The sequence below is a fragment of the Spermophilus citellus genome (genome assembly GCF_964194105.1).
Source record: "Spermophilus citellus genome assembly, chromosome: 1".
Lineage (NCBI taxonomy): Eukaryota > Metazoa > Chordata > Mammalia > Rodentia > Sciuridae > Spermophilus > Spermophilus citellus.
In genome coordinates, this window is record NC_138182.1 from 125492422 (window position 1) to 125507393 (window position 14972).

Genomic DNA, 14972 nt, shown 5'->3' on the forward strand with positions numbered 1-14972 from the left:
CTATTTGTCTCCTCCTTGTTGACCCACCAAGACCCCAGCTCTCCCTCTCCTGAACAAAAGCAAGGTACCATTGATTTATTTTGCTAAAGAAAAAAGAACCAGAGAGGTTTGTTGTTGCAGGAAATTGGAGCATCTCTCCTTCCAGTGACAGGAGCCCAAAGGCCAGCCCTGAGCTAATGACTCTGAGGGAGAGAATTCCCCTCAGTGAAGAGCCATTAGCAAGGACCAGTGACCAGGAGCTCGGAAGTCCCCAGGCAGCTTAAAGCAGGCAGCTTGAGGGCGTCTGAAAAGGAGGTAGGGGCAGGAGGGCAGGGAGGTTCCTCTGCACCTGAGAGGCCAGGTCAGCCTCCTGGTGGCTCCGCGTTTGGAGAATCCTTCCAACACAGCCACCCACCAGCTCTGGACTAGATCACTTCCGTGGGCTTTCTCCAGAGGAGGAGCACTCCAGCAACAAACCCCACAGTGTGCTTACATCAGGGCCTGGAGGACATGTGGAACCAGACAGAGGCTTAGGTCCTTTTTCAAAGCTGCCTCTCAGTTAGGGAGGAAAGGTCAGTTGGAGACAAAATGACAAGGTCTTCCTGGGAATCAGGGAGCACATGCCCAGGTGTGAGGCAGGAAGGTGATGTCTGTGGTTGGGGAGGCTGGTTTCTGTTTCATTTGTCACTAATGCTTGATAATAAGACCTAAGCCAAAGCTCTAAATGCAGCTTCGCACCAATAAAGTGAGGCCACGCGGTGCCCAGCTGCAGGTCGCAGCAGAGACTCCGAGGGGAGCATTCTATGGCAAGGGAGACTGGTTCAAGGGCAGTGCCTTCCACTGGGCAGGGAAGCGAGTGATCTCGAGGTGACTTCTCCTGCACTGTGAATAAATGCATGGCTTCATTGATCAACTGATCCTCACCTTTTGAATGCCCAAGCTTCCCAGTCCGTACGTAGAGGCGGCCGCTCTCACACCTTCAAGCTGCGTTCTCAGACTCTCCCATTAACATTTCCAGAGACATCAGCAAGAATCAGATATCGGACATAGCTCCAGATGCCTTCCAGGGCCTGAAGTCACTCACATCACTGTAAGTGGGGCTGGGGGCTGGGGACAGAGGGCTGGGGGCGGGGTGGAGGCGGGGGTGGGGACTTATCTTTTCCAGGAGGTGTTCACCCAGCTTTATGCTCCCCTACACACTGTGGCAGCCTGGCAAGAGAAACAAATATTTCTTTGAGAGAAATTGATCTTGGGGAATATTTCTACAACTCAAATGCATTATTTTTATTGATTAAGTGCCCGGCGGCTTTCCCGGTTATTGGCTTCTAATTCGAATGCATCTTTGCCCCTGTCCTCGCTCCCCCGCCCACCGACATGCCGCAGCAGGGCTGTCTCTGGGGACAGCTGGAGAGGATGGTGCCAGTGTCTGCTACCAAGAACCCCTCGCCTCCAGCCCCCTCCCCTTCATGTGGCCCTGCTGAAGGACAGACTCTTCTCCTTCTGCTAATTTAGGTGTTTCTCTCTAACCAACCTGGTGGCCCACTGCTCTGAGATGATGTCCATGCCATCCTACTGCCCAAAGGTGTCCAATTTGGAGCCAAAGCCTCACCAGCAAAGGCCAAGAGACACACAGGCACAGGAAGGGGATTCCTTTAATGACTCTCCACAGTGGCTTCCTCAATGGACACTGTTTATATCATCTGGTGGACTGTTCCCCTGCCTCCTACAGCCCAGGGCCACTGGGGGACCCTCAGAAGTAAGCAGGCCATGGTCCATCTCTCCATGCAGCAGTTTGCCTGATTCCCAAGTGAGGAGGTGACCAGCTCACATTCCCCCACCTGACCCCATCCCGTTGTGTGGCCTGGGGACAGGGAATCGCTGGGGTGGCTATTGCTGCCTATGGAGTAAACTAGCTTCGTGTACCAGAACACAACATCTGTCTGGGATTTCAAAGCAGGGCCATGTGTGGGAATGGTGCCTGTTTGTCGTGCAGAAGACCACAGGGGAGAAGCAAGAGAGGGGCCTGCCACCATGGTCCTACTTCTACCCCTCCCTTCCCGGCCCCCTTGTCTGCCTTCCCTCAGCCAGGATTTAGGAACCGTCTGAAAACAGTTGCCCGACATGAGATGGCACACCACTAAGCCCATGTGACAATGTGTCCTGGGCGTGGTTGGCGCCAAGTGGCTCTCACCTCCAATGTAGTCATTCATCCATCCAGCACGTGCCTGCCATGTCCTGAACAGTGACACAGGTACCGAGACTGTGGCCTCCTGGAGCCGAAAGTTGAACATCCACATATCCATGCCCAGCTCAGGAGTGGCCACTGTGAAGGGCCAGAGGGCCTCTACCCACCCTGCTCAGACACCCCTTCAGCAGGCATTAACCTAGGTCATACCCTGTCCTAGTCTCAACTCTAGGGACCCAGCCGTGAGCAAGTCACCACACCCATGAAGCTTGTGTTCACGGGAGGAGGTCAAAAAAATAAAACAGGATAAAATAAAAATAGATATGTTAATAATATAACAGAATAAGGACCAGTGCTGTAAAGAAATAAAATAGGGCAACAGGTTGTAAAAAAAAGAAAAACGAAATATTTAGAAGCCCCCAGAGAAAGAGGTTTGAGCTTAGACCAGGAAAGCCAGGCAGGTGCGCACACAGGTGCCCCTGAGGTGGCACACAGGCTGGTCCCTTGAAGCACAAGGACAGTGGAAGGACCCACCCCCAAACCCCCAGTCCCGCCACCCACCAGCTCTGCCCCATTAGAAGTCCTGACGTCCACTGAGACGAGCAGACAGTGGCATCACTCGATTGGCACAGCGAGCGGTGGGACATTAATATGAATTACAAATGCGACTCTGAGCCATCATGCTGACTTCTATTCAGTCATTAATTTGTTGAAACATTAATGAAACACACCCACAGGCTGCTGGGGACACTCACTCTTCACTCCAGTGGCATCTAGAAATGGGGGGTTTGCTCTAACACTTCCATTTTCCATTTCCTCACCCTAATATTTTGGCTCTTCAAATGAGTGTCACAGCCTGGATTTGTGGTCAGAGTGGGAATTGAATGTTTCCCTCATTCTGTCACCTTGGGGGCCCTGGGGGGGCTTTTTTTTAAAAGCAAACAAACCAAACCTTCTTTGGCTCAGTTGCTTGGAGAGTGACAAGACAAGTCTGGACAGGAGACAGAAAGTCTGTGACCAGGGAGGTGCAGGAGCCAGGAGGGTCTCCTGGGCACCCGTGCTGAGGAGCAACATGACCCAGGCCCAGAGACCCTCTGGGTGCGGCGAGGCAGGAGGTTCCTTCCCCAGGCCTCACAAGGCACCCATGATGGGGTCTGGGAAGAGGAGACAGCAGCATGAGACGCTGGGGCCTGACAGAGAAGCAAAGGGTTCTGAGTTGCCGGGTTCCTGGACCTCAAGGACTACCTTAGGAGTGGGAAGGAGCAGCTTCCATCGCTGGGAGACAACAAAGCTCCACAGCTTTTCCTGCCGGCCAGTCCTAGGCCCAGCAGTCCCTGTGCCATCTGGAGATGACCTCAGAGAATTCCCAAAAGGAATTCCTAGGATGCAGTAGAAGATCCAGAGGAAGCAGTCTGTAGGCTGGGCTCAGCCTGACCGGTCCCCCTGGAAGCAGGGCTGGCCAGCCTCCCCCTCTGCTTGTCTACTGCCGGGCGTGAGTCATGTCCGCAGCACAGGGAGGCACCCCCAACAGGCTGCTTCTGTTGTGAATAATTTGTTGGGCCGGGCTGCCCAGGAGTGCAGTAGTATGGATCCCATCTCTCCTGGCCTCCAAGACGGCCTGGTCTGGGCTGCGCTTGCCTGACTCTGTCCAGCTAATGCCCAAAAGAGATGAGGTGGGTTGGGGAAGGAGGTGACCTGCGATACTATGCCAGAATTGGCCCCACTGATGATGTCCCGTAAGAGTAGGTTACGGTGGCCTCACATCATGGTGACAGCTGCCATCCACTCTCTTCCAGGGTACTCTACGGGAACAAGATCACTGAGATTGCCAAGGGACTCTTTGACGGATTGGTGTCCCTGCAGCTGCTGTGAGTAGGAACCTTGCCACTGTTTGCATCTCTGTTTGTAGGCCACGGCCTGAAAATGGTGAGCCGTGCTCTCGAGAGTTCTTTTGCCTTTGTGCACCGTAAGGAAAGACTCCTGAGCTGCCTGTTCCTCACCTCCATTCCCCTCTTTAGTGAACCGAGAGCCAGGAAGTTGACAGAGGGATGCTAAGGTCAATGTGCACAAGACTGGCCCAGGCACGAGTTCCTAACCACAAGTTTGGGGCTAGAAAGTAAGAAAGAGTTGGATCTTCCCAGAGGAGGTATCTTGCAGAGGGAAGCTAAGAATTGAGAGAACTAAAACATTCACAGGCCAAATTCTGATATGGAAGCCAAAGCAGAGCTGCTGTAGACATTCGGCCTTGGAGAAGGATGGGTGTGGGCTGAAATAATTAGAGAAGAGCGTAATCAGTCACCGGTGTGACTATCTGTGTAAGCTATGGCTGAGTGGGGAAGAGTTTATTTAATTTAAAGGAAGATTTGTTGCCTTGAATGTTAAGCTCTGGATTATTTATTTGCATTTATTTCATGCTGGTCATCTGAGCTTAAGTGTTTGAAGAAGATAATTGGACTCTGATATGGAGAAGGAAGGAAAGGAATTCAGCTTATATTTTAAGATTTTATGATGAAGGCGAGTCATCTCTGGCTTGTAATCAGATTGCTGTTGCATCTACATGTGGTAGTGTGGGCGTGGGACTGTATGGGGTGTGCATATGTGCGCGTATCTGCTCTGTGACTGTCATAATTCCTACTGGTATTGGGAACTGATCTCAAATATCCTGTGAGCAGTGGAGAGGTCAATGGTTCCCCTTTAGTCACACAGCAAAATAGATGTGGAAGAGTAGAATAGAATTTGCATGGTCATGTGGCTCAGAAGCTCCCAGCCTTCCTAATAGCACATGATGTGTTTGCAGGGTGTGCAGATAGTTAGGTGTGTGTGACTACATCTTCCTTTTATAGTCACGGGCAGTGAGGAAGAGGTCTGAGCCTTCTCTGCCTCCCATGTGCAGTTAAGAGGGGCTGCGGTTTGGGTTTGCAGGCCAGGAGTCAAGCTGGATCTCCAGGTGGGCGGGAGGCAAAGGAGCAAAGGCTTTTCCTCCAGCCTTTCCCATCTTGTACTTCACTGCTTACCCTTCCCATGTCCTTCAAGACTCGGCCCTGGACAGGTCCTCCCACGACAACACAATGATGTGAGTCAGGTTGGGATGAGATGCCCTGCCAGTCTGTGGGCAGCAGATCCATCAAGCTTGTGTGGCAAAGCTGAAAACCAGAGAGGAAAGTCTCTCGGCACCTCCTGTTTCATTCCTTATGTCTTTGTGTGGGCATTTCTTATTCCGAGGTCCCAGCCTTCAGTGAGCCTTCAAGGCTATTTTTTAGAATGGCAGGCTGGGCTCTGCGGGGAGCTGGGAGTTCCACAGATGGTGTTCTCTGCTCATGGCAAAGAAGCTGTGAGTTATAGCTGCTACCACAAGGCTGGCTAACTGCAGCCATCAATGCCCCAAAAGAAGAGTAATAATACACCCGCCTAGAGGTATATATGGGGGTGTACCCCCCAGGCTGGTGTGATGCCCTTTTATCAGGTGTGTGTGTGTGTGTGTGTGTGTGTGTGTGTGTGTGTGTGTAAGGAAACTGCCCTGGCACCCACTAGGAGGCATGGGATGGCCATCAGTGCCCAGCACAGTGAATGGCATGAGTCACAGACTCCACACAGTCATCTTTTAAAAGAAAGTCAGTGTGTCTCAGCTCCAAGCTAACATGCCAGTAGGTTTCTAGAACCAGCAGGACTTTGCCTGGGCTGGGCAGTTGGCTCCAGTTGTGTGGCACCATTTTGAGCAGATGGCATTGACTAGCTGGGGGTAAGAACAAAGCATCCTGGTCTCAAGGAGACCAGGAGTTGACACAACTCAGGCGGCTTGCTTTCCAGAAAGAACCAGCGACCATTGGTTTTGACCTGCTGCTGAGCAGCTGGAGAGCAGGTCCTGATTAGATCTGACTCTGCGTTCAGCCAGCGTGATTGGATTTCTCCTGGTAGACCAGAGATGCTCTGATAAGGCTCCATAATTCCCTCTCCTTTGACTTGAAGCTTTTTGTCAGAGGTTTGTCCTTTTTCTTCCCTCTCCACCTCTCAAATGATTGACGGATCACTAAGCAGAGCTGTCTGTGCCACAGAAGTGGTCACCTTTCCCTTCCGGCACTCTCTGTGACGCTAACAAGTAGGCGCATGAGAACTGGTTGTGCTCCCCCCACCCTGCTTCCTCCCCATTTTTCTGGACTTTTCAGCCATTTCTCCCAAAATGCCCAGTCTATCATGTACCCAGCCAGCCCCCTGGGGTGGTTTTCTTGGCCTGTTCCTGTGTACAGGTGGCCAACACTAATAGTAGAATATTCCAGAGTTTCTCAGCAGCTGCAGCAAAAGTATCTATACAAACAAGTTTCCACCAGCCAGGGAATCCAGGAGGTGCCCCTAAACTGATGCCCTGCCTGGAGACCCACAGGGCTGCCTCCTTCAGTTTAGTCCCAAGGTCTTAGAGCTCAGAGCAACCTCAGAACTCCAAGCCTCCCAGCTGGCTGGTGCAGAGTCCCTCCCGTGCCTTCTCTGACAAATCCTCCTGTCACCTTTTTGCAGATGGTTTCTGTGATAAGTGCTCACTGCGTATCTAGAAGTTAGAAAGTGCTTTCTTACACTAAACCTTTGTCCTGGCTTCTGGGAAACTCAAAAGTCTGTTGTCATTGTCTTCAGATGTTTGGAAATAGCCACCATGTCTGCCTGTAATTACTCCTACACATGCTCGTTTCCTGCAGGCTTTCACGGTATGAACACGTATCTGTTGTTTATTACCACCAACGTTTATTGACTTTGGGGGATGCAAGATAATCTATCATCTTCCCCCCTTAAAACAGGCTGCTAGGAAGTGACCCGGGGTGCCCATTTGGACAACAGGAAGGACATTTAGAACTGAAACACCCCACGTGGATATGTCCCAACCCACAGTTAGAGCAGCATGGCTCATGGGCAGTCGCTCCCAACCCCATCTCTTCTGTTCCCTCCCCGCCCCCAGGCTCCTGGGCTCCTGGGACATCTGAGGAGATGATGGCCTTGAGAGGGGGTAAGCTGGCGTGCCCTCGGGTCCCTCGCCTCACAGCTCAGAGGCTAGAACCAGGCCCAAAGCAGGGAAAGTGGTCAGCATGGCACTGAGCTGTCGTTCCCACCTCTGATGGACAGCTGCAAGCTGTGCTGTCACAGCTTTCCCCAGGGAATGCAGAGCATTCATTCAGTGCCCACTGATTACATGGCGTGCCCAGGGGAGTCACCCACCAGGGCGGAGGGTGGCCACTGAGGTGGAAGCTTTTCCGCCTGCGCCAGGAGGTTTGACACTGAACCAGGCTGTCTTTGGGCTGGAATAAATTAAGGCAACCCCACCTGTTGTTCTGTCTTCTTGGAAGGCAGACAAAACCGTTTGAGGCTCTTGGAGTTTGCCAAGCAACATGGCAGTTCCAGAGCAGTGAACAAAACCTCACTCCATATAGCTCACTTTCCCCCACCAGCTGTTTCACACGAACCACTCTCTCTTGCTCCCGATCATAGGAGTAGCTATTACTGAATTCCTGATACACTCCAGGACCTGTGCTGGACAATTCCATGCCCCTCATCTTATTTAATCTTTACAACAATACTAAGAGGAAGGCATTAACAAAAGCCCCATTTTACAGATGGGGAAACTGAGGGTTCAGTAACCTGGCATGGTCACTCAGCATGGAGGGAGCCAGGATTGGAACCTGGGCAGTCTGACTCTAGAGTCCATACCCTGACCCACAAAACATCCTTCCAGAGACCTCTTCTGACCCAGACACGGGCAGGTATGCAGAGCCAGTTTTGCCAAATGCAGGAAAGGAATTCCCACTGGCTCAAGCCCAGAAGAAGCTGCTGCTGAACCATTGATCCATTCCTCTTATTGGGCCTCAGTTTCTACCCTGGGCTGCTGTCTGTGGGAACCTGACCTAGGTTACTGTCATCCTCCTGGGGAGGGGTGTGCCCTGAGCCCCATGGGAGGCAATTGGGGAGCCCTTGTTCATGGAAATGGCTGGGTTGGGATGAGAGAATCCCTCCCGCAGTGGAAACAGACCCACTTGGTGGCGTGTCCCTGAGAAGGGGCTTTTCCCTCTCATAAGCCTGGTGTATTCCAAGGAAAGCCTGGGAGACCTAAAGTCTGTTATGGTCATGTGCCCTCCTATGTCCCTGGAGTAGAAGGAGGTCAGACAGGCCACCGAGTGGCTTTGCTGTTTCCTTCACCTCAGGAATCACCCTGACAACCCATAGCCCATAATAACAGTGCCGCCATCATCAAGACAGAAGGGAGGAGTTATCTCCGCCCCTAAGTGGTACTTGGGGAGCTCCTCCTGTTTCCTCTCATGAGCGGCACGATGTGGTCTAGAGCACCCTTTCACAGCAAGAGAAGGTTCTGGTGAGGGTCAGAGTCGTAGATAGGATAACTCCAGACATCTCTGAGTTCCTCACCGTGCCCAGTAAGTCACTAAAGGTGGAAAAAAGTCCCCATATTACTAGAAGGATGAGAACAATGTTCTTAGGTCAAAGTGGTCCTTAGTACATTTAATGGATAAAGAAATGTGGGATGGCAGAGGGCTGGTTCTAGAAAACTAGACAAGAGGGAGAGCACATTAATAATGGAGGGCTGGCTCCGCCCCCTGCCATGTGGTCAGGAGGCCAGAGGAGCTGGGACCGCACTGACCCTTCACACCCATGTGAGATGGTATAAGAGATACCCAGAGAACTTTCTTCCTAATAACGAAGAGACTTTATAACCTATTCTTTAAACATTATTCTCCCTCTGGAGGAGCCAGAAGGCCATAACCTTCATTTCTCCATGTACCTGCACCCGGTGTCTATGAGACAGAATCTGACTCCCAGCCTGATTTTAGGACAAGGAGGTCCACAGAGCTTTCCCCTGGCAGGCGCTTGGGCCTGTCTTCCAGGACCTTTACTGGAATAGCTTTGCCCCTTCTCCTGGATAAGGGCCTCTGTGCTCTTTCTTGGCACCAATTTCCTAAGAAGACTTTACACTTCGGAGTTTGGAATAAGCTCTTGGCATCTTCAGACAAACACTACATAAAGAGGGAGAGGAACATCAGCAATGGTTCCACAGACCACTGCAGGTGTGAGAATATAAATACCACCCAGAATGACAGCTTTGGGCCACCAACTCCACATGTGGATGGCTGTAGCCGCCAGGGTGATCTTAATGCAATCCGTCATTAAAACTGACTCCAGATGTTTGGACTTTTCACACCCTGCACCCAAGGCCTGTGAGCTCCAGAGGCATCTTCAGTGAGGATGGGCTATGAGCAAGCCATCTTCTGCCTTTGTGAAGAGACTGGTCCCAGTGGGCACGTTTTACAGATCTGAATGGACTCATTTCTGCCTGTAGCCCATCTCTCCCTGGGCCCTGAATGAGAAGCTGCCGCTATTCGGCTTTTTCTGACCAATCTCCTAGCAGTCCACTCCCCTAGCAGGACTTGAGTGGTGAGAGCCCTTCCTGGCCCAGACTCCAGGCATTTCCTTGCCTTCTTCATCTCCCGCTTTGTGAACCTCTGCAGCTGCCCTGCCCTGCTCTTCCTGAAGGCAATGCTCTCGGCAGCGTGGTTGGTGGGTCAAGGGGCCGTGTGCTAGCACCTCTTGACATGGAGCATATGTGGAAGCCGGAAGTGCTGTGCAAAGAGAGGGTGGCCGTGTGGCTCAGAGCGAACCCAGAAATACCTTCAGAAGGGAGGCATTGTACTCCGGCTCCCAGCAGCGCTCTTGCACTTCCTATTGGGAGTTGGCCCTTCTTGTTCTGTAAGCTGATGGAGGAGCCACAAAGACATTACCTCCACCTCTGCCCATAACATTAGGTGGCTCCCACCGTCCCGTCATGAGAGGGAGGACAGGGTAGCATAATGGTTGGTGTGAAATAGCATGGGTTTCAACCCACCACTTACATATGGGACTCTGCACAGTTACTTAGGCTCTCTGAGTCCTAGAAGTGTCATCTGTCAAATGGAGATAGCACTCAGCACCTAGGGCTGTGGGGGCTTCATGGAATTCATCCAGGGAAGTACCTGACCTTTCAAGTGCTTATCCCGCGTTACCATGCTGGTTAGGCACCCCAGCTGCTCACCAACCTGATGAGCTCAGCCTCTCCCTCTTTTTATTTATATGACCTCTGAGGTTCCTTTAGGAGATAGGTCTGGGAACATATGGCCCCAGAAGACAGTAAACTCTGCTTCTGGAGATATCTTCGAGCACAGAACACCCCACACTGACTCACTGGACTCCAGCAGAGCAGGCTGATACCTACAGGTGCTGACATTTCCTGTTGGAATGCCAGGAAGCCCCTGGGACAAGGCAAGCTGGACCGTGCCCCTGTGGATGAAGGGTGCTCTGTCTCTGCCTCGTCCTGCTCTCCTGGGCTGCCCAGAGCACACTGAAAACCCAGGGTCTGCTCCCACACTGGCACTCAGTGATCCTCGTGAGTATAAGACACTCGACACAGAGCCTGCTACCGGTGTCAGTGGCAGCTTGGTGACCAACCAATCAGTCAGCTGGACTGTGATGCCTTTGTACTCCCAAGAGGCAATCGGAGTCTCCCAGACTGACACACCTTCATCCACCTGAATCATGCCAGGTGCATCCTAAGGCCAGCCAAGCAGACGTCCCCAGGGACAGGGAACACGGAAAGGAGAACACATGGACGTCAGGCAGTGGATGAGAGATGAGCTTCCACGTCCACCAGGCTGGAGCTTGGCTTACTGCAGGGTGACCTTGATCAAGTCCGTCACCACTCTGACCCCCAGCATCCTCATCAGAAAAATGAAGATAATCATAGTGCTGTCATGAGGGTTAAATAAAACAGTTCATAATGCTTTGGAAAATGCAGGGCTGCACACAGCCATGTGGGCTCTAGAGATTAGTCTGTGTCATTATCATCGTTTCACACAGAAGTTCCAGCTCTGCTCCTCATGGGGGAGAGACAGGACAGATGGAGCATCCCAGGGGATCCTAAGCGTCCCAGGCATCCTACTCCAAAGAAGAATCCATCCCCCAGTCAAAGAGGGAGGCCTGGGTTGAGGCCCTAAGAGCTGCTGAATGGTTCAACATTTCCTGGCAAGGTGGCACACCTTTCAAAGATGGAGCGTCTCCAGTTCCAAAGGCCAAATGCTCTTTTCAAAGATGGAGTGTCTCCAGTTCCAAAGGCCAAAATGCTCCAGGATCAGAACCTTTTTGATCGCTGCAATGATACTACAAGTGGAAAATTCCACACCTGACCTCAAGTGATAGGTCACAGTCAATACAGAGGAGCACTAAAAATACTACACAAAATTACCTTCAGGCTCTGTGGAAAAGGCACATGAGACACCTCAGTGAGTTTTGCACTCAGACTTTAGACCCCAAGATGTCTGTTATTATTTATGCAAATATTCCAAAATCTGGAAAAAAATATCTAAGACCCTGAACACTTCTGGTCCCCAGCATTTTGGACGAGGGCTCTACACGCCATGGCTTTTCTGTTTGCTCCACAGCACGGCGCCTCATAAATCCCCTCCAGCTCTCGTCCATGGGCCAGATAGCTCAGCGCTGGTGGAACCCGCCTGAGATGAGTCGCTGCCAGCTTTCTGACACAAGAGATGGCAGAGGGACAGGCTGTTAGATCTTGCTGATGCTGGGGATCAGCAAGGCTGTCCTCAGCATCTAATTCTCGATAAGCAGCTTAATTTTATCTCTCCTACACCCACGCGTCTCACCGAGGGAGCCAGGCAGCCTGGGAGAGAGTGAGTGACCAGGAGACTGCGCCCTTTTCTGTTTTCTTTCGCTCCCTGCTTTGTGAGCTCTGTACCTTGTCCTTTCTTTGCCTAGAAATTCTGCCAGCCCGGGTCCTTGTGATGTCTTGCATCTTTGAAATGACATCCCGTGCGGGGAGATCTAGGAGCCGCAGGGGACAAAGAAGCACAGGGATGAGAGCAGGAAGCCTGGCTGGGCCTGAGGGGTGCGGAGGTTGCCAGGGCGGACTTCAGTTTGGGCAGACATCCAGGGTAGGTCCAAGTTTTCACTTCTCTGTCCCTGTGGCCATTTCCTTGTCCAGGCTCTAACACTCCCCAGGACCAGGCTCCGCAGAGGGTTCATGAATCAGTTCTGAGGCCTCAAATCTTCATGCCTACTCGGGGCCAGAAGGTGAAGTCAACTAGTGAAGGGCACCAGTAGGGAGCAGTGGGCACTGTCCTGCAGAGGGCCTGTGTCCCTCCTACAGGGGGCAGCCAGGCACAGCTGCCTCCAGTGGACTCATTGCCAGAGATTCTGGAAAATTTTTTCAAGAGAAAATAGAAATCCAGTGTGTGTGTCTGTGAGTGTGTTTTGCTTGAAATTTCCCAACTTTTAAAACACAGGAAAGGTCAAGTTTTACATAGATTTGTTTGTGGCATGTTGCATATGGTACAAGGAGGGCTCTCCCATGCATCGGAGAAGCTGGGCTGGTCTCTTTACTGAGTGGTTCAACATCTCCCGGCAAGGTGATGCACACAGAAGGCCCTTAGTATTAAGATTTGGAACAAATCATTTACCACCCACTTTTTTTTCCCCTTAAACAAAACAAAAAATTGTGTGTGTGAAGGGTGCATTCCTGATGAGTACTTGGCCCTATAGGGTCTTCTGGATTTTCTCCCTGTTTCTCTGCTCCACGAAATCCTCCTTCAAACGTCCCTAAGACAGCATGACCTTGACTACGATTCAATACACAAAGCACAGGAAATTCTTGAGGAAGATGCTGCAAAAGGGGAGACAGATGGGCCGGGTGGATGAGGCATTGTAAGAAAAAGAGCGAACCCTCTGGAGACCTGGTTATCATAACCACAGCCAGCAGGCCGCCCGAAACACCCGTGACCTTGAACAACCCTGGCCACCTCTCAGCTCCAGTTTCCTCACCTGCAACTTGCCCCGGTAGTTCTGCCTATCTGCCCAGGTTATTGGGAGAAGCATGGGGCATGAGGAGGACAGGGAGACTATTCTGCAAACGTGAGCTTTTCCCACTGCAAGGCAGGAGGACATCTGTGCGGACCCCAGGGACTTTGCCCATTATTAGCCAGATTAAACAGGCAGCTCTTCCACTTGCCATGTGACAGCTGCCCGCTTCCTGCACAGGGACCCCTGGGAGAGGTGGCACGCATGGCAAGTGGTCTAGGATGAAGAAGGAAATTCTTCCAATTTGGTTGGCTTGCCAGGTGCCTCTGGAACTCTCCTATGGCATCCGCTGCACCAGGGTCTCACCCGGAAGGCCGCTTCCCATGAGGCTTTGCGGGTGTGGAGGGAAGGATCTGAAGAGAACAGCAGCACAGTGGGTCCCCAGTTCAGGGAAAGCTGATCCTGGGGAAACCAGTACCCTTGTGGAGGAGGGACATCCCCAAGGTTGCCTCTGGAGTTGGGCGAGTTTCTTGATAAACAATAAGCATCAAGAGTTAAGGGAGAGATGCAGTGGGGTTCACTGCCACGACGGAGCCGTCAGTCTTATTCTGAAGGCAAAAGATAAGCAAGAAAAGAAATCACCCTAAAATCACAAGTCGAGGTGACTCCCGAGGGGCTGTGAGAGGCAGCATCGGGGGTCCCAGCTGAGATGGTCAGGCCAGCCTCTCTGAGGAGGTGACATTTGAGCTCAAAGGCAGAGGAGGAGGAGAAGCCCGGTTTGCTGAAAGAGGGTCACAGGACCTGAGCTAGATGCTGAGGAGCAGGGAGGAAGTGGGCAGCCGGGGAGCTGAAGGGGGGGCTGGCATGATGTGCATGAGGGCAGGGGTTGGGCCACGCGGGGCTGCATGGACCTGTCCTCTGCGTGCCTGCACGTGGCTTCGGACTTTCTGGTGAGATGACCTGTGACTCTCACCAGATTTCCAGTGGAATCAATGATCCAAAAGAACCCTGGCAACTAGAGCTTTAAAATATTTGCACCAAATGATTGTTTTTCTTTTCCTGGAAGCTCGGAATTCTAAAGCAGAAAGTTCCAGGCACAGGTCCCTTTCAGGTCTCCCTGCAACACTGCAGCGAAGGGCAAGTGCCAGGTGGCAGCAAGTGACACAGGCTCCGTGGGGAAGCCGTGTAAGTGCCCAGGCGTGATCAGCCAGGGTGGCCAGGCACACAGCCCTCCCTCTCTCGCCCTGTAGCTGTAGGAGCTCAAGGCTGCAGGGATGAGCAATGGCCACTCTGCAGCCTGTCCCCTGCAGGCGCAGCCTGTGCACTGCTGATAATGACCAGGGCTGGCGAATCACGGCCTCTTCTGTTTGCAGCCTCCTCAATGCCAACAAGATCAACTGCCTGCGGGTGAACACCTTCCAGGACCTGCAGAGCCTCACCCTGCTCTCCCTGTACGACAACAAGCTGCAGACCATCAGCAAGGGGCTCTTCGCCCCTCTGCAGTCCATCCAGACACTGTGAGTATGCTGCCAGGTTCTGGCAACCCCAGGCACCTGGTGGCAGAGAACACCCTGATGAGGCAAACTCACACACGGAGCATGGCTGGGCTGTCAGTGAGACTGGAATGATGAGAACCAGGAGCTGGCCATGTGACACTCAGGCAGCTCATCACCACAAGGAGCACTTGCCCTGTTTAAAGACGTTTACATCTCACAGTAACCCTAGGGTGTACATGCTAGTATTATCCTCAGTTTATATGTGAGGAAACAAAGGCACAGAGAGGTTAAGTAATTTACTCAAGGTCACACAGCTAGTTAAAAGGCAGGATTTGAATCCAGGCAGAGAAGCTGAGCACAGCTGCTGTGTTCTGAGCAGGTATCATCCCTGTTGATGACTCATTTCTGCCTACCAACAGAAACCTGCAAAACTAAGTGTCTCGTAGAGACTCTGGGAACACTTCTTCCTCACTGGGAAGTAC

At 52.1% G+C, this 14972-nt stretch overlaps 1 protein-coding gene across 1 annotated transcript in view; it reads left to right on the forward strand.

Annotated features, from left to right (window-relative positions):
* Positions 1–14972, forward strand: part of SLIT3 (slit guidance ligand 3) — a 575787-nt gene that overhangs the window by 472490 nt on the left and 88325 nt on the right. Inside the window, exons 11-13 of the mRNA XM_081292656.1 lie at positions 998–1069; positions 3961–4032; positions 14368–14511. Coding sequence (XP_081148782.1) covers positions 998–1069; positions 3961–4032; positions 14368–14511 — 288 coding nt within the window. The remainder of the gene's footprint in view (positions 1–997; positions 1070–3960; positions 4033–14367; positions 14512–14972) is intronic.